This window comes from Hoplias malabaricus, chromosome 8, assembly GCF_029633855.1.
Source record: "Hoplias malabaricus isolate fHopMal1 chromosome 8, fHopMal1.hap1, whole genome shotgun sequence".
NCBI lineage: Eukaryota > Metazoa > Chordata > Actinopteri > Characiformes > Erythrinidae > Hoplias > Hoplias malabaricus.
The window spans coordinates 33,741,237-33,764,159 of record NC_089807.1 but is presented as its reverse complement, the minus strand read 5'-3'; the positions used below and the strand labels follow the sequence as shown (position 1 = coordinate 33,764,159).

Sequence of the window (22,923 nt, the reverse complement as noted above, 5' to 3'; positions counted from 1 at the left end):
GCTAAAAATAATTTTTCAATGATATCGAGCAACAAAGCTTCTGCAGACCTTCCAAAGACAAGGGTATGTATTTTGGGCTTTCCTGTTTTTGAAATACCAGACACACCTCTGTGACAATGGCTATATGGCTAATGGGGGTTCGGCTAAACTAGGCTCGTCTAGTCTTGTTTTCCAGCTTTCGGGCTCCCCAGATACACTGCGAAATACAAGTCCAGCTATGTGATTATGTCTTATACTTTGAAAGAGCGTCTGATATATATTTATACAACAGAACAGAATAGGGAGTGTGCTATCGTAAAATAACAGCATGGCTGTGATGCATCGCAAGCACAAACCAAAGGCAGGTGTTGTAGCCATCTCAGCCGTGCTGTTACTTCATGATAACGCACAACCTGCAGTTTTCATTTGCTTTTATACAACAGTTTGGGTAATAAATAAAGTATGAAATAGCTGACAAGTGAAAGTGGTGTCAAATATGTTTATAAAATTGGTAAATCTTTCTGTCAAATCAAGTTTCATCAAGAAACACATTGTTGCTACGGCATGGTACTTACCTCACAGACTCGATCAGCTTCAGTTCACTAACACCACACAAAACTAATCTGCCAAGTAAATACCCACACTGCCAATCTGCTGAATAAACTACTCCAGATAAACTTGCTTCTGCACAAATAAGTCTTAATGTAGCGTGCTCAGTCGAGCTGCAACTATCTCAAATTTCCATGTGTCACAGTTGCAAGGAGGACGAGGAGGCGAACGTACACGCAGGGAACACACTTTATTTAAACAAAACCAAGGCACATAAGAAAATAAACACAAGAAGCACAGATGAAATACAGACTTGATTAAACTGAACATAACTAAACAGGAACAAAGAGAAAACAGCCGTAAACCGGTGTAGACATACATAAAATAATTAAACACTAAGAGACAGAAACAAACATCTACACACAACACCAGACAAGGGAGCACTGAAACAAAGGGGCTCTGTATACACAGGACCACGGACAAGAAACACCTGGGAAAGATAACGAGAGGGCAGAGACTGAGACACGACGTGGGGCTAGGGCGGAGACAAGAAAAAGAGCCATGTTAGCACATGGTAAACAAGGAAACCAGAGAGACAGACAGCATGAAAGCACAAGACAGGGCCAGAGCATTACAATATGTTCCTGCACTTTGTAGTGCAGCTAGTGAATTTGGTTGGTTTTAACCAGCGTAACAAGGCATTACACTTCTAATATAACACATATCCATATTAAACCACAGCGAAATAACCTAACCGAATAACTTTTAAACCCACAGTCATGCTTTACATGTAATGTCAGTGCACTATGTAGGGAACGGGGATTGATTTGAGACACGTCCCTAATGTGCAGCTAAAAGCTAAAACGCTAACGAGAGGATCATTATTACATCTGCGATGGGCTTTCTCTCCACTCTTATCTGTTTTGCTTCTTCATTTGTTCTTGTTGTTTGTTTATATTTTTAACCTGGCTTTGCCTCTCAAGTCATTACCTGTTGATTTAATTTGTTAGTACATAGTTTCACATTTCATTCCCTTTCAGATTAAGGATAATACTTGGTTCATTAATTTTTTTCACTTAAAATGTACGTGATTTTAACAGTGAAAATGAGTACAACTGATACATGATATTTATATATTACATAACAGTTACTTAAAGTGAATACAGTTCATTGGTGTGAAACATGAGCTGAAGTTTTTGGGGTTTTTTTTTACTGGTGATTCAGTCGCTGTAACGGTCCTCAGCACTAGTGAGGAGCTTTTTTTTTTTTTTTTTTTTTAGCTGCATTCAGGGTGTGTCTCAATCATTCATTCCCCCAACATTACATTTATTCATGACTGTGGGTTAGAACCGAGCACAAAATAATAAAAATGAAGACCTGCAGCCATGGTTCAGTAATGGAAATATGTTATATTAAAAGTATAATTAATTGCTTGGCTGGTTAAATCCAAGTTACCTCACTACTTATGGTGCACTATAAAGGGTATGGGTATAAATTTGTGATAGTTGCAGCACAACCAAGCACACTGGGCTAGATAAAGACTTTTTGGGCAGAAGTAAATTCATCTGGAGTAGTTTACACAGCATTAGCGGCCTTTGGTTGTTCACTTGGCCGGTTAGTGATACTGTAGTGGTGAGATGAGGCTGATCCAGTCTGTGTGCAGTAGTACTGTGCAGTAAAGTTTGTTACTGTGGCATATGACCAAGCTACGTGTTGAGGAACTATAGTTTGTTTGACGGCAAGTTCACAGCTCTGTTTATTTACTTCATGATTTATTACATGTACTATTGTATAAAAGCAATAGAACACTCGAGGCTGTGTGTTATTTTGAAATAACAACACAGCAGCATCTTAGCTGTGCAGTTAGTTTGTGATAACAGTCCCCCTCGTGTTCTATTGCTTATATATCCCAACATATACAGTATATATACACAACTGCCACTGCAATGCCACAGTGTCTTCATTGTCTCTGTATGATGTATACTCATATTCATATTCACTCATACATGAATCCTTAAAAATGTACGTGTGCTCACGACTCATCTGACCGACCACTTGTGAACCACAGACAATAATCTTGCTGAAACAAACCAACAAACTATCAAGGAAATTGCAGTGAATTCTCCAGCACGACAAGCTCCGAGTAAATGAAGAAGACACAGGAAAATGAGGAATAAAGAGGAAAGTGCCATTTGACGCAGCAGTGCAAGTGTGGCCCATAAATAGGCAAAATCTCCTGAGAACATCACAAAGAAACACAGCCTCTCTCTCCCTCCAGCTCCTACTCTTTTCCTGTAAATTAAACATTCGTCCTAGATAAGTTTCCCTCCTTGCTTTGGGTAGAATTTGGGTTTTTGCACATTGATATAGGACTAGAGTCCTATACAGAAATCTGTCATTTAAAAGCATATCTATTTAAATGATATAGAACTTTGCAGGGGAAGGACTGGCGCCCCGTCCAGGGTGTATTCCCGCCTTGAGCCCAATGATTCTGGATAAGCCGTTACAGACAATGAATGAATGAATGAATGTATAACTTTGCAGGGTAACACTGGATAAGTTTCTTCATGTTTAAATGACTTTTGTTTTATCCCATTTGGTTTGCAGACGGCAAGATTAATATTATATTATTTTCTTAAGGTAGTAATGCACATTCTTGTTTATAGGGTCCTCAGGCCATACTTTGAGTCAACACTCTTAAAAATTAAGGCACTACAAAGAGTTCTTTGAGCGATGCCAGAAGAACCACTTTTGGTTCCATAATGAACATTCATTCATTTTCTGTAAGCGCTTATCCAGAGCCTACCTGGAATCATTGGGCGCAAGGCGGGAATACACCCTGGAGGGGGCGCCAGTCCTTCACAGGACACTTTTAAGTCGCCAATTCAGCTACCAACGTGTGTTTTTGGACTGTGGGAGGAAACCGGAGCACCCGGAGGAAACCAATGCAGACACGGGGAGAACACACCAACTCTTCACAGACAGTCACCCGGAGGAAACCCACGCAGACACGGGGAGAACACACCAACTCCTCACAGACAGTCACCCAGAGCCGGAATCGAACCCTGGTCCCTGGAGCTGTGTGACTGCGACACTACCTGCTGCGCCACCATGCCGCCCTCCATAATGAACAATGTTTCTTTAATTGATGTGTGAGTGTGAAGTACCTTTTAAAAATAAATCACTTGTTCTTTACCGATTTTAACCTATTAGCAACAATGTTGCATTATAGAACCAAAAGTTGTTTTTCTATGGCATCGTTCAAAGACCTTTTATAGCTCATTTATTTTTAGAAATGTACAGTTTAATAATAAAAAAAAACAGGCTTATCCAGTTGTGAGAGTGGGTTTTAACTCCTCAGATGTACAGATACATTTAATCTAGTGTCACAAAATGAAAAAAATATCAGTATTTAAACGTGTATTAAAATGTTAAACTTTATCTCTAACACATTTTTTGGTTTCTTCCAAGAGTCTATCGTACACTATCTGTTTGAAATAGAAAGCTAAATACTGCTTGCATACTGACTGTGCCCAAAAGTTACAAGCAAAATGCATTATGTGATCTCCATGAATTCCAAACCCTCTGGCAATGGCCCAATATCATGTCATACATCATTTGGTACCAAACTACACAAAAAATGAAGGGGAATGTAGTAGCCTCTGTGTTAAACTACACTATTATTAATACTGTCCTCTTCTGTGCAATTTAATTATAGGTTGCTGGCTTTTCTGTCAGTTAACAGCTAGTTAATATAAAGGGGAATGTCTCAATTTCCATCAGCACTCTTGGATTTCTGCTTTGACAGTCACCAAAACAAGGCCCTGTAACAGATTGGATGTTAATGTTGCACTATATTTGTTACTAACAGATATAACACTATACCCCAACAACCGTGTCTGGAATAACTAGGAAAAATTGTATGAAGCAGTATGGAGTATACTGGTCTGAATTCTTCTTATCAGTGGAAAGAGGGAAGGGCAAGGATGGGGTTATTGTATCCACAACCCATTCACACAAAAGGACTGGGATCTAGTTTTCCCCTCTGCCTAGCGTAATACTGCCAAAAAGTCCTCCACTGAACTCAACTGAAGGCCAAACATTACATACGCTATATTGTCAAAAGTATTCGCTCCTCTGCCTTCTAATGCATATGAACTTGAGTGGCACCGTTCTTAATCCATAGGTCGGCTCACCCTTTACAGCTAAAACAGCTTCAACTCTTCTGGGAAGGTGTTTCTCAAGGTTTAGGAGTGTTTTTATGGGAATTTTAGACCATACTTCCAAAAGCGCATTTGTGAAGTCAGGCCCTGATGGTCAGGCCTGGCTCACAGCCTCCGGTCTAATTCATCCCAAAGGTGTTCTATCGGGTTGAGGTCAGGACTCTGTCCAGACCAGTCAAGTTCTTCCACACCAAACTTGCTCATCCATGTCTTTATGGACCTTGCTTTGTAGACTGGTGCACAGTCATGTTGGAACAGATAGGGGCCAGGAATACCCCACACCACAATTCCCCCTCAACCAAACTTAAACTATTCAGTCGGACAAGTGCCGTTTCCCTGGCAACTTCCAAACCCAGACTCATACATCAAATCACCACACAGAGAAGCATGATTCGTCACTCCAGAAAACAAGTCTCCACTGCTCTGGAGTGTAATGGTGGTGTGCTTTACACCACTTCATTCGAAGCTTTGCATTGCACTTGGCCGAGCAGCTGTATCAAAGCCATTCCATGAAGCTCTCTACACACTGTTCTTGAGTTAGTCTGAAAGCCACATGAAGTTTGAAGGTCTGTAACGATCGGCATCCGCTGAAGCCGCTCTATCGTTTTTTACGTGGTTTACCACTTTCGGGCTGAGTTGCTGTTGTTCCCAATTGCTTCCATTTTGTTACAATAACACTGACTGTTGACTATGGAATGTTTAGCAGTGAGGAAATTTCATGCGTGGAGTAGATAGGCATGGTTGTACAACAGATAGTGTCTCCCACACAGCTCCAGAGTCAAAGGTTTGTGGGTTCAACCTTGGCCTCAGGTCACTGTCTCTAAGATGTTTAATGTGTTCAGGTGTGTTCATGCTGAGGTGAAGAGGTCACAAAGGACAAAACAAATTAATTTTATAAATATGACCTGATAGTGGAAACAGCACATTGTGCATTCCAGTGAGTGAATGACCCACCGTCTTCTGGAAGTCTTCAAAACGTCGAGTATGAATAATATCCTGACCAATACCTTCAGTCAGATTTTGTAAATGCAAAACAGACAGAGCAAGATGGTAGTGCTGTTTACTTTTAAGAGTCACTGTAAAAACGGCAAGAACAAGATATTATATACACTACAGTCTGTTAGAAAGTACACGCAATGTTTCATAGTATGTCACAAACTTCAGATATTTGTGTTTAATGTTGAAAGCTCCAAAACTGGCTTCTTTTTAAAAAGCTAATTTAACCCAATTAAATGTTAGAGATAAGGCAGATGTGTTTTTCCTTAATTTTTGAGTGAGTTCTCAGACTGATGACCTAGCATCCACAGTTAGGGGTCATCATTAGACTCAAGCCAGTTTTAGACGTGAAGCACCTCATGGAAGTGGCTTGTAACTCGTACAATCGCTTACTCATTTAATAACATGCTTCACGAGGGATATTATTCAGCGCCTTCAAACACTGACTTTATGAAAATGAAAACTAATTTTGAATTCTGAAAAAATGAACTTATATCACTACACTCCTACTGACACGTGACATCAAACAAGCCCAATTTAACTACATTAATGAATTAAAAACGTATCATAGAAGACACAATTTCACTCTGCTCTGATTTCATTTGTGCTGGTAAAGCAGGGACACGTACCTAGTACTGAGAGCTTGAGAATCCGAGCCAACTCATTTCCCACAGGATCTTATTTATGAGCTGAGTGTTATTGCATGAGTCAGAGTGAAATGTCACATTAAAATCAAAAGCAACAGCTCCTGAATCTGTGTAGAACTCTCAGACACGGGGTTCTTTTGGCAAATGGTCTGATGAAGCTCCAGAAGCAACAAAAATGACAACTGTGTACATTTGTCCAGGCTGTTGTGGATCATTCATAACTGGAGTGTTCATCACTTCAATGCGTCAGAAAGCTCACGATTTTGTGGCAATGTAGCTGTTCTCTTTCTCTTTTTTATGAAAGGAATTCGTGTAATTGTGACTTTTGGAGGAGGACAGCTCGTTATAATTTGTCAGAAAATAGATGAACCCTGCGCCAAACTTAAAGACACTTGTGGGTATTTTGAGCTAAACGTTGACGATAGTGCTGGTTCACGGAAAAGACACGACATCTCACCTCGTCCTCGAGCAGTGGCGGTAAACGACCAACTTCGCAGCACTCTTCCTCCTCTTCATCTTCCTCACCAGCCAGGGTGACTGCACCAGTGCCAAAGGTTCCCATAGTCCTTAATGTAAAACACACAAAACAGCACGGACCTTAAACGCGGAGGCTGGGTTAGTCCGTCTACCGCAGTGTGCTCGTTTCAGCAGAAAAGTGGTGCAGTAACGATATCACTGTCACTGTTTATTTATTCATTTAATCTATTTCCTCCAGCGGTCTTCTTGGTGATTGAGGCGCATGTCAATGCCCGGTGAAAACAAACAGACAGAATTGGGGACAAGAGCCGTCGAGCCGTTCCACTGCTTTCCTGTAGCAGAAACCGTCCGCAACCGGGCAGTTTGCTAACTACGCTGCCATGGCAACGACCGGGGGGCGTGCACGCTCTAGCCGACTCGTTGCACTATTGAATCAGTGGAACCGATTCGGTATTACAACTGAATCAACCTCTAATGCCCTTTTTTAAAGTTAGGCGATATTAATAATATGTCCATGGCATTATACAAGCCTCTTTACAAGGCAATAAATCAAAACACAAATGGTAAAGATAAAAAAACTATTTATGAATTTCTTTCTATAGGTATCATGCTCATAACTCCGGAACTGAGCTGATTGATATGAGGAAAACAAATGGATTTTTCTTAATTTACTCATTCATTCATTCATCTGCTATAACCGTTCCTTCCTTTTCAGGGTCGGAGTGTGTCTGAATTCTGGACACACCTTGGATAGGGTGCCATCCAAAAGGGCAGGGGCGTAGATTTGCTCTTGACATTCACCCACTCACACACACACCTTTGTGGCAGCGAAAAGTGCAGTGCCATAATAATAAATATTTAAGTTTGCTTTTACCCAAAATATGTGAATGCAATGTTCCCTGTTGACCAAAGTTGAATTATTCTAATTTAAAGTAACAATTTACTTTGAGATAATTAAACATTTAAATTCCTGAACTTGTTGTGGCAACGTTTTGTGACAGTGGCGATAGTATGTTGGAGCAAGTTTGACTAATCTATTGCTAACAGGTACACCTTAATTATTAATTATACTCATTTTCCCAAAGATATATGAACATAGCATTTTGTAAAGATTTTGAGGCCAAACTGATTTGTGTTATAACATTTCATATTGTTATTCATTCATTATCTGTAACACTTATCCAGTTCAGGGTCACAGTGGGTCCAGAGCCTACCAGGAATCATTGGGCGCAAGGCAGGAACACACCCTGGAGGGGGCGCCAGTCCTTCACAGGGCAACACACACACTCACACCTACGGACACTTTTGAGTCGCCAATCCACCTACCAATGTGTGTTTTTGGACTGTGGGAGGAAACCGGAGCACCCGGAGGAAACCCACGCAGACACGGGGAGAACACACCAACTCCTCACAGACAGTCACCTAGAGCGGGAATCGAACCCACAACCTCCAGGCCCCTGGAGCTGTGTGACACTACCTGCTGCACCACCGTGCCACCCCATTTTATATTGTTCTATTATTTTATATTAAAAATATAATATATATAAAAAAGTAGCCTTAAATAAAAGAACAACAAAATAGTAAAAAAAAAGAAACAAGTATGACAATACATGAAAAATAAACAGAATTAATAAAAATAAATACAAATGTGAAAGGAAACAAAATGGAAATAAACAATATTAAAATAATAATATTCAAGAATAATATTAACTTTATACATAATATTTTTGAAGTCTTCTGTCATTAAAATTATAAAATCGTGACTCACAAAAAAACAATAACGCTGATTTGATCTCGATTTAAGTCACATTAAACAGACGTTCGGTTCATTTGAAGCAAGGGTTCAAAAGAGTCGGTTTACTTAACTGATTCGAACTTCCCATCCCTGGCGCAGCCCCCACGTTCGTGACCTGTAAAACAGATACAGCTCTAAACTAAACCTAAAACCAAGAGCTCAGTGTGGACACACATACGCACACACACGCACACACACGCACAACACAGTGATTAATAGTGAGACATGGGGAATGAGAGTTTTACGCCATACGACCGCAGAGACGTCTGTATTATTTGCGTTAGGAGTAGTCTGCTCTCAGCTGTCCGACCTGGCATTGTGTTTATACGCTTCTAAAGGCAGCAGCAGGCACGGACTTCAACTATAATTACCAGAGAATAGGCCTCCATCAGCTTTCACAAAGCTATATTCATGGTATCACATTACACCATAATCAAGCATGGTGCGATTCTGGGTGAGCTCAATTCAATTACAACAAGCCAATTAGAATAATATTTGATGTTCAAGTATTAGAAGAGATGCTACATTCTACCTGTAGTAAAGTGAAGTAACGTATTAATTAAAGGGACAATATCATGTAATAAGTGGATTCTATTACATTTTGTAAAATATCACTTAATGTTTGTGGATATATGCCCAGCGTAGAGTTTTTCTTTAATGAACTAGACGATGTAATGATTCCATTGTGTTCAGCCTCAAGTGAGGCCTCAAGTGTTTATGTTCAATAGTTAGTTATGGACCACTGAAGCCACTTTGGTCCATCCATCCATTCATTATCTGTAACCACTTATCCAGTTCAGGGTCGCGGTGGGTCCAGAGCCTACCTGGAATCACTGGGCACAAGGCAGGAATACAACATAAACACTCACACATTCACTCACACACTTTTTGAGTCGCATATCCACCTTCCAAAATGTGTTTTTGGACTGTGGGAGGAAACCAGAGCACCCGAAGAAAACCCACACGGACACAGGGGGAACACACCAAACTCCTCACAGACCAGGAGCGGGAATTGAACCCACAACCTCCAGGTCACTGGAGCTGTGTGACTGCAACACTACCTGCTGCACCACCATGCCACCCCAGCCACTTTGGTGCATGTCAAAAACACAAGTTGTGTGTGCACGTGACCACCACTGTGGCAGCGTACAGTAGGTGAATTCATGTATCAGAAAGGGTTTCTACAAAGGTTTCAGCTTATATTGCAGTTTGTAAACTTATTAAAATCAGAAACGTATCTTCTACTCTCCATTAAATATCGCCGTTAAATATTTAAAACTGATGACTTATTAGTACTTAACTGTTTTAAGTAACAGTTTTTATGTTTTTGAGGTGTATCATGCATTAATGGAAGTAGTAGACACTTAAAGTAAATGTGTATGCATACTTCTGACATATCAGTTTAAAAATATTTAGGATGGATTAAAAAATATCAAGGCGAGTAGTTGCCTTTATTTGAATAATAATTCATTTGTAGCTAGATTTTATGATCATTACACAACCTACTATGCAGCACACTGCTGTTCTGGTTTCCTATTCCTGTTTAAGTTATAAAGATTGCTTTGACCCGACTGCTTATTAAATAAGGTACAAAATGGTATGGCAACAGTTTAATTCTCAGATGAAGAGAGACTGGAAAATCATGCTGAAAATCAAGTCACTGTTCCCATGTGGTGGGATCAAAGAATAACCAACACATTGGTTTTTTTTTTTTATTTATATACATTCAGTAGGATTCAACATTGGCACAACTGTCTAAGCACCATCAGGAGATCAGTCCCCTTAGGAGCCTCAGGCATCTCAGGCCAAGAGTCCAAAAGAGCATAACTGGCCTTACTCTCTCTGGGCGAAGATGATCTTGCATTTTTCCTTTCACTCAGCACCATGTTAGCCACAATGATTATCCTGAATCACAATGGCAGCCCGTAAAAAGATGCCATTGTCTTTTGAAGAGGTTCAAACATTCCTTGGGTTGGTGGCTGATGAAAGAATCCAGTGAGAGCTAGATGGTGCAAAAAAAAAAAAAAAAATGAATAAAATAAATAAATGTACTAAAAAGCTGTGTTGAGTCCCAAAAACCAAAAACAAAATACAAATGCGTTGAGTAAATAACACTTAATGTTACCACCACCATTGTTCTGGTTTCTGTTAGATTCAGTGTTTTACGGTGTCACCAGTTACATTTTGGGGTTAGGAGGGGTGGTGGGCTGTGGTAATTGCAAACGAACCAGGTACCAGGTAGCAAAAGGCAAGTATATTCAAGTAGTGGATGTACCATGCAGTGGAAAAGTGCTATTACTTAGCAGTTCAGAACAGGGCAGTTAGAATGTTGTCGTGTTCAGTGACATTTTGTTAGTTTAAAAACAGGTGATGGTACTAAAGGCGTTTGTATAAAGGTGTACTGACACTTCAAATCTTGGAAAAAACACTAAATTCATTGTCCCAGCTCGGTAGTTTTGTGTTTTGGAGACTGGTCATGGCTAAAATTGGGATAGAAAGAATTTCCAACTGTCCTTGGTTTGTCCTAAGCTTTGTCCAACCTTTGGGAATAATTCAGCTAACAATTCTTTACTGCTGAGTGGAAGATCATATAGCACTGCCTCTGGGTGGCATGAAAAAAAAGATGGGCTATCACACTAGTGTTAGCTATCTGTGGCTGAAATTTCTTCCTGAATGAACATTTTGCCCTCAGCAAATGAAGTGCTGGGATAATTCAAATGTAGCATTAGGTGAGAATGTGGATGGCAGTGGTACATGACAGCTACAGTAATGTGAGCTAATTACCAGTCTGCTGAAACCTGACCTTGAGTCGCCTTTTAATGACACCCACAAGTGACTAATTATGCAAATGAAAATGACTCAACTAATTGTGCAGTGAGAAAAGTGATTATATTAAGGCAGATAGGATATTGCGTAGCTTCTCACATAACCTAAGGAATGTTTCACTGGAGGTCTACTGCCAGGTGAACACCAGTAGTCAGACATTTATAACTCCCCATACAGCAGAATTACACTGGCTGTAAATTCTAGTTTAGAGCTGAGCCTAGAGTTTGTCCAGTCTAACTTTGTATTAGGATGTGTTGTTCCCACCTACACAAACACTCCCTCAGACAGTGACTCACCTTGAGCACAGGTTCTGTCTCAGTAAGCAATGCTGTGTGGGAGATTGAGCTCAGTTTTGTTGACAGAGAGAAAGGCTGGACAAGCAGATGCTCTCCCCCAGGGGATTGTGACAGGCAGCAGACGGGGCAGCAGCTATCTGTAGTGTTGCTTTCCTTGAGTCTCTGAGAGGACACAACTGCTGTAGAGGTGCTTAATGTTGGCTCACCTTTCTCCCACAATCCCTCTGGGGCTGTAGAGGAGTGTGGCTGAATGAAGAACCTGCGAACACAGAAGTCTGGCAAGGAAATGACCATCTCCCTCAGGTCCCTGGACAGTCTGTCCGGAATGAGTGTCAGTGTACCACTGAGAACAAAGAACAAGCGAACCTTGCGAGGAGGCCATTAAGATACAGTATATATCCAATTATTTTTAGTCATCTTATATAATTAGTGAACTGAGCCACTTTAAGTGCAGTGGTTGTGTGCACTGCTTGTATAAAGTGTATATTTTGCCAGTCCACCAACCAACACGTGTTCTTAATCTGTGAGAGGAGAACATAGCACTTGGAGGAAACCCATGTAGACACAGGGAGAACACACCACACTGATGGAGCTTTTCCACTGCACGGTTCATACTCAATCTGGCTTGGCTCTGCTCTACATGCTACTTGGGACCTGCTAGCTTTTACATTAGCATAGCTCACCCCAGAAATGTAACTGGTGACATCGCAAAATACTGTCTCTAACAGGAAATCACAACAACAATGGTGGCGGTAATGTTATTAGTGTAGTTTTTATGATCCTTGTGGAATCATCAAGATCTCGCTGGATTCTTTTATCAGCCACCAATCCAAGGAGTGCCTAAACCTCTTCAAAAGACTACGGCGTAATTGTACCAGCTGCCATTGTGAGTTTGATAACAATAAATGTGATTTATTGTAGCTTGGAGACTTTACAGACTGCCAGTTTGTGCTGGATGTCTGCATTTCATCATGATTAACAAGTCTCTCTGACCAATCAGCACGCTGCGTGGTTTACACATTCACATTCAGTCCCTACTCTGCTTGTTTGGAACCACGAGTGAGCAGGGACTAAAAAGTGCCTGGTTCCAGGTACCAGTAATCAAATTTGCCCAGTGGAAAAGCAAAAGAGTAGAGTTGAGCCGAGTTGAGTAGGTACCATGCAGTGGAAAAGAACCGATAGAGTCACCAAAAGCAGAGACTAAACCCACATTCTGCTCCTACAGCAAATGTAATTGTGTAAATGTCATTTTACGAATGGCAACATATTATTAAATATTGCCATTCATTTTTTCCCCATGGAGAAAAACAGCTTAGACCTGGAGTTCCTAATATGGGTGGGCCATCAGCTACACGACTTCAAAGGTCCATTAGCTGTTTAACTGAATCAGATTTGTTAAATGACATGAAGGACTAAATCAATATTCTATGTAAAAACCCACTGCAACAATTCAGGATTCTTTTAATGAAAGTTGTGCTTATGTGTTTGTGTCCTTCCAGGCTTTGACCTTCCAAAGACACAGACATAGGCGAGCCATGTGAGTTCTGTTATTCTAGTTATGTCACATCCCCAGAGTCACTAATCATATCCTGTCATAGCCCACAGAAGCTCTTGAGCATTTATTCATACGTGCTTGTCCAAGAGTTTGTCTGGTGGTGTTGTCCACATCATCTGGTGGAGAGGTGAGGTCAGATAAGAAGAGCTAGATGTTTAGGATTAACATATTAGCATAATTACAGAGGCTGCTATTGGGCTAGCTCACACGTGGTGTTTTTGTATTTTTAACCAACATTTTACAATGGTTCATAATAAGATTTTGTATTAAACCATTTATTTGAAATACTTCTAGATCTCATTGTTTTTCAAAGAGACGAGAGGGGTCAAAGGTCAGAAATATTTATCTTTTCCACAAGAGATTCTCAGAGGCAGCTCTGATGATAATGTATAACGTGACATTATAAGTCCTTGTGAGGCAAGACATAGTCTGTTTACTGAAACTGTTTCCATTAAAAACATTCTGGCATTGTTGAACTAGACTTTTAATTACAAGTTGTGAAGCAGCAGATCTCAAAGCCAGCATTAAAGGCTCATGCCTAGGGTAGACAAATCTCCGGTAATAATGCGATGATGTATTGTGTGTCATATTTGTGTGGGGCTTTAGACCACTGTCCACTAAGAGTTAAAAATGGAACAATCCAGTTTACATCATGCCCTGTTTAGAGCAGCTATAATGTTATACCTAGGTTTATTGACCCCTGCATTCTACTGCGTGGAGTAAAACCTCTAAGGGAAACAAACTCTGCTTCATTGCACTCTATTATTGTTTAATGCACTACAGCTATAGGTTTTTAGATTTAAAAACACCCCATGGAACTGGCTTGTAACTCACACTCTGCACAACAATAGGGTGCGATGTAGTGCTTCACGTAGTGCGATGTAGTGCTTGATAATTGAATGCATTATAATTAAAATTAACAACCTAATTTCCATTGTTCATTGTAGTAATAACTTTTAAAGTTAAAGTCAGTAACAGGCAGATTGTCTGATTGAATGTTCTTTCATGCTGACAGTATTTAATAGCTTCCATTTGATAACAGACAGCTTTATTCAATCATTCATTCATGTTCTGTTGTTCCTTCCTCCTATTCAGGGTCATGGTGGGTTTGAAGCCTACCTGGAATCAGTGGCGCATGGCAGGAACACACTCTGAACGGGGCAATAGTACACTGAAAGGCATCACACACTCACACACACTTTTGGATTGTGTGAAGAAGCTGGAACACCTAGAGGAAACCCACGCAGACACAGACAGAACACCGCAAACCTCTCACAGTAGGGATTGAACCCAGGATTCTGAGATCCTAAAGCTTTGTGGCTGTTACACTAACTTCAGTGTCACCATGCTGCCAACTAACAGACAGCTTCAGCTCAAATTAACAGAAATTGCTGCACTGACTCAGTCTGAAAGCAAAAGTCAGAAGTCCAATTAATTATTGTTTTTCTTACACATGATATGTCGCAGTAAAAATTTTGTTTTCCACTCTAGTATATTTACATATATTTACCTCTGCCTAGCTAATTAAAACTCTACTAATTGCCATTCTGTATGTTGTGGGATAAAAAAAAAAAAGTGAATGACAGGAAAATAATTGAGGTCAGCTTCAGTAATTGCACTCAACTGTAACATTATCAGGTGATTTTGTAATTAATTTTTCATACCATTTTATCTTTATTTACTTATATGACCAAAAAAAAAAAGAAAAACCAGCATACTCATAATGCTCTTGAGAAAACTCTTTGGAACATCCAGTCAATGAGGAATCCAATGAAGGAATACTTAAAGGAGTATTTAAAATGTGTCTTTGTCTGACACATCTACCTCATATGACAGATTTCCAGAGGAAATCACTTTTATATATTTATATATTTCTATAATTAATAGCCATTTAAAGGGATCATCTATGACTATGGGAAACTGCAGTTCTCTCTGGTTTGTTTACATTCAGAAGCTCCACATCTTTTAAGGTGGAACAGTATGTTTGAGCGAAAAAAGAGACTGGCTACACATGGCTGAAGTTTAACTTCTCTGTACATAACTGTTTTAATTCACACGGAAACTCATTTGTTACTCACGTTGTTTATTTGTGGTCTGTTTACTTTCCTGCAGTAAGCTGTCTCCCAAATGTAATCCAAAACAGCAAGAATAAGTCAATATTACCCACCTATGGAGCAGGAATAGAGCACTATCCTCACCTCGGTTCATGCTTTTCACCGTTTGCTGTTCTCTCTGTTGTCTTAAAACTTCAGATGCCTTATCACTGTGGTCAGAAGAGAGAGATACTACACTGGGTTGCTTTGTTTTTTTTAGTCATTTTCTGACACTGGGGCCTCATAAAGACATTAGACCAGTTTGGAGACCTGAGAGCGAGACAATGTAGGAAAATAAATCTTCTGTAGCTTGAAATCACATTCTCTAAAATACTCAATCAATCAAGATTGTGGAAAACATTTAATAACTGACTATAATTTGAAGCAAATGTCCATTGGCTTCCATTGAGTAAACATATCTTTTCTATTGCATGAGGTTATTAACTGGCAACTGGAGGTAAGATTTCAAAATGCTGGACTGTTGCTTTTAATTTAATAACCAAACATCAATTTGCGTACCACGGAGCTAGCATGTTTTCACTGTACTCTATACTCTTGTGCATAAAGCTATGAATTACACTAAATTGAAATTGAACCCAATAGCTCGATTGTCATCTGGGGCTTGTAGTGGTCACACAGGGATGAATGATATGCTCCAATAGAAGCTTAAAAGTCCCTCCAGTGTTTTCCAGCTAAGCACTACATTACCTCAGCCAGCTAATATTCCGCTGAATTAAGGCAACCAAATTAAGCCAGGTCATAAGGAGATGGCAGTTCAGCCTGCTGGAGCGCTGCCCTAGAGCATCACAGCCAAGACTCCACATTCACGTCTGCTGACCTTACGTCTGGTAAAGGGTATGCCATGTAGAACATCAGCCAGAATGAGCACAGAATTCATTAGGTTCACTAAGCAGCGTCAGATTTACAGCTTGACATGGCTCCAATTTGCCAGCAGTTAATCAGATATACAGTGCCTTTGGACAATCCTCACACCTCTGCAGACAAACAGAGTTTATGTAGTCGTTTCCCTGCCCCCCTGGCACCTGTCCCAGAGACCCTTATGATTCATTTGATTAAAGGCCAGAGCGAAGCTGCCTCCTGAGAGTGGGTCGTCAGCAGTCAGAGCGCTTGGCCATGAGCCAGAAAGGTCATTGGCTTTAAACCCTTCTTTAACTGCCATTGTGCCCTTGAATGAGGCACCCCTGAGCTTCTCCAGGTCAGGGGAATTATAGAGTCCACAATTAACCTCTTTTGGAAAGGCATCTGTTTCCCAGCAGTTGGAATAAGTACCCATAACAACATCAACACTAATAACGGCCTTACTATTAATGTTGATGTTCTGTTTTTTTTATTTTTATTACACCTTGTTGTTATAGCAGCCAGCAGGTGGCAGTATCTCACCAAGCTGAGACTGCTTAGACTTGAATATTGACATTATGACCATCTCCTTGTTTCTACACGCACTACAGGAGCACTTTGTAGCTCCGAAATTACAGACTGTACTTCATCCAAAAGCTCTGTATACTTTGTTGGCACTTTTCACCCTGCTCTCATAGTCATTCTCTATATCATTCTCAGCGCTGCAGTAACACAGATGTGGTGTTGGTGTGTTAGTGTGTGTTACGCTGGTGTGTTGAGTGGATCAGACACAGCAGTGCTGCTGAAGATTTTAAACAGTGTCCACTCACTGTCCACACTATTAGACACACCTACATTGTTGGTCCACCCTGTAGATGTAGAATGTAACAGATGTAGCAGTTACTCAACAGCTGCCGCACAGTTTGTGTTGGTCGTCCCCTTGTTCTTCATCAGTGGACACAGGACCCCGCCCACAGAATGCTATTGATGGGATATTTTTTGGTTTTGGTTGGTGGACTATTCTCTTTCCAGAAGTGACACCTAAGGCTTTAAAAACTCAAGCAGCGCTGCTGAGTCTGATCCACTTATACCAGCACAACACACAATAACCACGTCAGAGTCACTGCAGCGCTGAGAATGAGACACCAGCCAAATCATATCTGCTCTGTGGTGGTGCTGTTGGGGTCCTGAGCATTCAAGAACAGGGGTGAATGATGCAAACAAAGTTTGCAGAGCAATACACGGATTACAGTCTGTAACTGTAAAACTACAAAGTGCTCCTGTATGTTCAGTGGAGCTGATAAAATGAACAATGAGTGTAGATTTGAGGTAGACGCTCCTGTATATATATACACAGTATTTGAGATCCAGAACTAATCATCAGACATCAGTACCTGACCTCACTCTTGTGGCTGAAAGCACATCTTCACAGGAATGTTCCAGTGTCTAACGTAGAGTGTTCCCTACTTAAGTAGAAACAGTTACTGCAGCAGAAAGAGTGTGGACACAAACTAATGGTACCCTTAATTCCAGAAGAAACGCAGGGTGAGCATGTGTCCAAAGTCTTTTGGCCATATAATGGTGAGCTGTAATCAGTTGTTAGCGGTGAGCTCCAAGCCACAGAGAAGAGGGCCACCACGGCTGTTATGTAAGAGGACAGAAAACAAATTTGTTATTGAAATAAGCCTGCGTTATGCAGCTCCTGTTTTGGAGTTAAACAAGGCCACAGAGTCTCCACTCTGAAGACAATGAAGAAAAAAAACAGCCACACACACACTGCGCAAATCCCCATGAGCTGCTTTGTCCTCTTCATTACACTCGTGTGTGTCCTCCATCTCAGGGCTGGCTGGTGGGGAGCGGGAAATAAACGACGAAGGCCAGTTTAATCCTCCTGTCTTACACTACTGCAGCAAGAATGACACAGCATTACACTCCTGAAAGTGTCTAAGACAGCACACACACACACACACACATATTAATCAACAGATCATACATGAGTACTGCATGTGGGTACTTATAGCACTATGCAAAATTCAGAGACCACCCTTCCATGTATGTAATTTAAAACCAAATAACCTAATTATTTTTAGTGATGGGTGTTACCAGGAAACACAACACTATGTGTGTGAAAGGATGTGGATGCCGATGTCTCTTGGGAAAAAAAATGGAGGATGTAATTAAATAAATCAGACAGCACAGAGGCTTTTCGGGTTGTGTCTCTGCCACACGGCTCCAGGGTCCTGGAGTCCTCAATTCAACCTCCAACTCCAGTCACTGTCTGTGTTTCTCTGTCCACATGGGTTTTCTTCTGAGTGCTCCACTTTCCACCCAAAGTCCAAAAACACATGTGGGTCGGTGGACTGGCTATAGAGAAGTATCCCTAGCTGTGAGTGTGTGAGTGGCTGGGTGACTGGGTGATGCCCTGTGATGGATTGGCACCCTGTCCAGGGTGTGTTTCTATGTGCCCAAGGACTCTGGGCAGGCTCCGGACCCACCGCAACCCTATAGGAGATAAAGTGGTTACAGAAAGTGAATGAATGAATACATGTAATAATGACAGAGTGGATACTGAAAAATATTCATTTAATATTTAGTTGTGGAGATAGTTTTAAATGGTTTCTATTAGTTTATGGTTGATTTTACTGTAAAATCATCATCGCAGAAACAGAAGAAGGATCACCTTAAAAAAATGCTTCTCTGCATTTAACCCATCTATGAAAGTGAACACAGCAATTTTTCACACACTAGGGGCAGTGAAAACACACAAAACAGAGCAGTCTGAGAGTTAGACGCCTTGCTCAAGAGCACTTCAAGTGTGGATGATTTTTCCCTGCCATTTATGGGACTTGAACAGGCAACCCTCTGGTCTAAAACTCACTGCATGTATTAACCCTGAATGTGTAGGGTTGGTGGAATGGGAAATTGGTGTGGTTGGTAATGAGTTAAAAATAAAGTAAACCACAGTAAAGAAAACTCAGAGAAGAGATGTCTGATTTTCTTCTTACAGAAAGTAAAGAAAATGAAATGGAAAGACCAAGGAGTCACTTACTTCACGGATATTTCTCCTCAGAAAAATACACCAGGATCTTACATGTCTTCTCTAGAGATTTACTCAATAAAGTGTCACACCTTTCTCTGATCGGCTGAGATAATAACTCTCATGTTCATCTGTGATAAATGAAATGAATTAAAGACAGTTGAACCATTTTTCATTCAGAAACAAGAGGCTTCTCTCTCTCTCTCTCTCTCTCTCTCTCTCTCTCTCTCTCTCTCTCTCTCTCTCTCTAGCTATTATCATTTGTATCTGGACCAGAAGTACCTCAAGTCTCTCTCTTCTAAGGAATCATCATAAATCAGCAACATGTGAGCAATAAAACTTCCCTCTGGGGAAGAATCTCCAGGGAAACGTCCAGGAAGCGGACACATTAATGTGGCTTCAATCAAAACCACAAAACTCCTTCAAGAAGCCTTAAAAAGCCCCTTCTCTATCCTCAACTCGTCCTCTATCTTTAAAACTCCGTTCCTCCTGTGTGTTCGGCGTCTCTGAGGCCTGCTGAGTGTGACAGGTGAGAGCGGCTAAATGCTCTGATGTTCCCTCTGTGGCTTTATACTTCACAGCTCTCTCTGCAATGCAATCAGATCAGAGTGAATCCTCTTAGCTTAGCTTTCACTGTCAGCAGACCCTTCAACACTTTCCTCGCCCATCTGTGTGTCTGGGTGAATGCGTGTGGTGGAGGGACTAGGTGTGTGTGTGTGTGTCAAGGACTTAATTGTCATGTTAATCACAGTTTATCATTTGTTATGTCTCCATTTGCACAGCTTTGGTTAAACACCTGGTTGAATCTTGGCTAATGCGGCATCCTTTGTCCACATGTTGCAGGGGGGAAACCAGCGCGGTATGTCAATGACAAGCTGCCTTCACCCATGATGCAACATCCCCTACTCTGTATGCAAACGCAGTGTAAATAACCTGAGCTGATTACAAAGGAGCCTGAGTAAATACTACACCAGTGGGCGTTCTTCCTCTTACACACTTCAGTACATCAGAGGCAGGCCGTAAATGGAAATTGCTGATTGTGTTCAAAGCAAGAGGTTAGTGATAAAAAATTGTGTAAAAGAATCTTAACCTTAACTGCTACTCGCTTAAAGGTGAGGTCACAATAATAATAATAATAATAATAATAATAATAAACATTCTAAAATTCAGAGATTCCACTGTTTCCTACCTCCCCGGTCTCTGCTCGCTGGAATAAGCTCTGATGTTTGTACAAAGCAGTGGCTCAGTAAAAAATTCCTGCTCCCCGTCTGAAATGACTCAGGATTTCTCTCTGTGAATCAACCTAGAAATTCTATCTGGAAGCATCTGGACAGTGGAGGGGCTTCCAAGCATTGAAAAGCATGAAAACAGATGAGGATGTTGCTTAACAGCTTAGTGTCACACAGCTCCAGGGGCCTGGAGGTTGTGGGTTCGATTCCCGCTCCGGGTGACTGTCTGTGAGGAGTTGGTGTGTTCTCCCTGTGTCTGTGTGGGTTTCCTCCGGGTGCTCCGGTTTCCTCCCACAGTCCAAAACACACATTGGTAGGTGGATTGGCGACTCAAAAGTGTCCGTAGGTGTGAGTGTGTGTGTGAGTAAATGTGTGTGTGTGTCTGTGTTGCCCTGTGAAGGACTGGCGCCCCCTCCATGGTGTATTCCCGCCTTGTGCCCAATGATTCCAGGTAGGCTCTGGACCCACCACGACCCTGAATTGGATAAGCGGTTACAGATAATGAATGAATGAAGTTGGTTTTTATTCCAACAGACCATTCCACCTTAAAGGCTGCATATTTTCTGAATGAACACAAAAGTGTGTGTGTGGAGGGGGGGTTGTTTTGCTGTGAGAATCGTGGTTTCCCCAGGATGTAAACGACAAACATTTGGCAAAATACCACAGTGACCAAACAACACAGCACTGTTCTTACCTTGTATTAACAGCCTAGTTCATAACGTCTCATTTTATACCATGTTTATACCATTTTACACCAAGATGCACAAGTCTGCAATGTGGGTGTGTAAACAGATTTTCGTCCCCACAACGTGATCATAACGTAAAACACACGCACAGCAGCACTGCTGTGACCAGCCTAAGCATCATTCCTTAATATAGCAGCATAAGAATAGGCTTAAACTAAAAAAAAAACCACCTAGATTTATTGCACATTTATTTATTTATTTTCCTTTTCAAATATGAGACATGAATATTAACATATTTCACTTTGATTTTATTCACATCATTTATTAACGGGACCATATCCTACATCTATTTGGTGTATTAAGGTATTTTCTCTTTTTTTTGCCACTCAGATGCCACTGTTGATGGTTTAAATATCAAATTAATAACTCATTATTTATATGATAATTTTTGAAAGTGACATACTCCAACTTTTTCAAACTATAGCCCATTTGTTGCTCTGTATACTTTATTTTCCCTCTTTCACTGTGTTCTCCAATGGTCAGGAGTGCCACAGGACGACCACAATACAGGTATGATTTTGGCGGCGGATCATTCTCTGTGCTGCAACGGCACTGACACTGACATAGTGGTGGTGGGTTAGTGTGTGTTGTGCTGAGTGGATCAGACACAGCATTGACTATTGAAGAACAGAGTAAAAGTGGGCAAACATCCATCCATCCATCCATTATCTGTAACCGCTTATCCAGTTCAGGGTCAAGGTGGGTCCAGAGCCTACCTGGAATTATTGGGCGCAAGGCGGGGATACACCCTGCCAGTCCTTTACAGGGCAACACACACTCACACATTCACTCACACACTCACACCTACGGACACTTTTGAGTCACCAATCCACCTACCAACGTGTGTTTTTGGACTGTGGGAGGAAACCGGAGCACCGGGAGGAAACCCACGTCGACACAGGGAGAACACACCAAACTCCTAGTGGGCAAACAATGTACGTATAGAGTGCAACTGATGAACTCCAGCCTATAATTAAAGAAACTATAAACTGCTCCTGTGGACAGTGGGGCTGAGAGAATGGACAGTGAGTTTAGAAACAAAGAGGTGGTCACAATGTTCTGAATGATCTGTGTATAACAATATGTAAATGCAGAGTTCTGAGCATTTGGGCTGAAAGGTGAAATATGCTTTAGCATAAATGTACAGTAGTACAATGACATTGACCTCACACAGTAGTGATTGGGTAGTGAACACACACACACACACACACACACATCCTCAAAGCAGTGGACAGTCAGCTTTAATGGTTTTCATAAATAGACTGTATGGAAATCAGAGTGAATAGTACTTAAATATTTATTCGTTTTCATATTCTACATTTATTAACTCTTTGAAAAAAATATTCCCAGGACTCCTTTGGGCTTTGCTATATTGAGGCCTATACTTATCCAAATATCAGCTCATCATCTCAGAGTCTTATCTGTTCCATTGTACTTCAGCATCCTCTGAGCTCAGTGACTGTAAGAACTGGACACAGAGTTTCACCTTGCGTGTGTTAGCAGGCAGCTTTCAGAGCCAGTTTAATTAAGTGTGAGCTAATTACACAGCAGGCTGCTTCAGAAACACAGAGTGATCTTATGCGGTCTGCTTCTGTCTGTCTGAAGAGTCTGAGCTCT

General features: G+C 41.0%; 1 protein-coding gene and 1 long non-coding RNA gene across 4 annotated transcripts in view; one reads left to right on the top strand and one right to left on the bottom strand.

Annotated features, from left to right (window-relative positions):
- LOC136705393 (kinase non-catalytic C-lobe domain-containing protein 1) overlaps window positions 1-7,190 on the bottom strand; it is a 62,252-nt gene extending 55,062 nt beyond the window's left edge. For all 3 annotated transcript variants that reach the window (XM_066678924.1, XM_066678925.1, XM_066678926.1), the window contains exon 1: window positions 6,852-7,190. In XM_066678924.1, coding sequence (XP_066535021.1) covers window positions 6,852-6,956 — 105 coding nt within the window. In that variant the 5' untranslated portion in view covers window positions 6,957-7,190. The remainder of the gene's footprint in view (window positions 1-6,851) is intronic.
- A 1,737-nt stretch (window positions 7,191-8,927) lies between these two features.
- Window positions 8,928-14,658, top strand: LOC136705159 (uncharacterized). Its single transcript, XR_010804021.1, has 3 exons — window positions 8,928-9,120; window positions 13,288-13,325; window positions 14,439-14,658. It is a non-coding gene; the product is annotated as an uncharacterized lncRNA (long non-coding RNA).
- The last annotated feature ends 8,265 nt before the right edge of the window (window positions 14,659-22,923 follow it).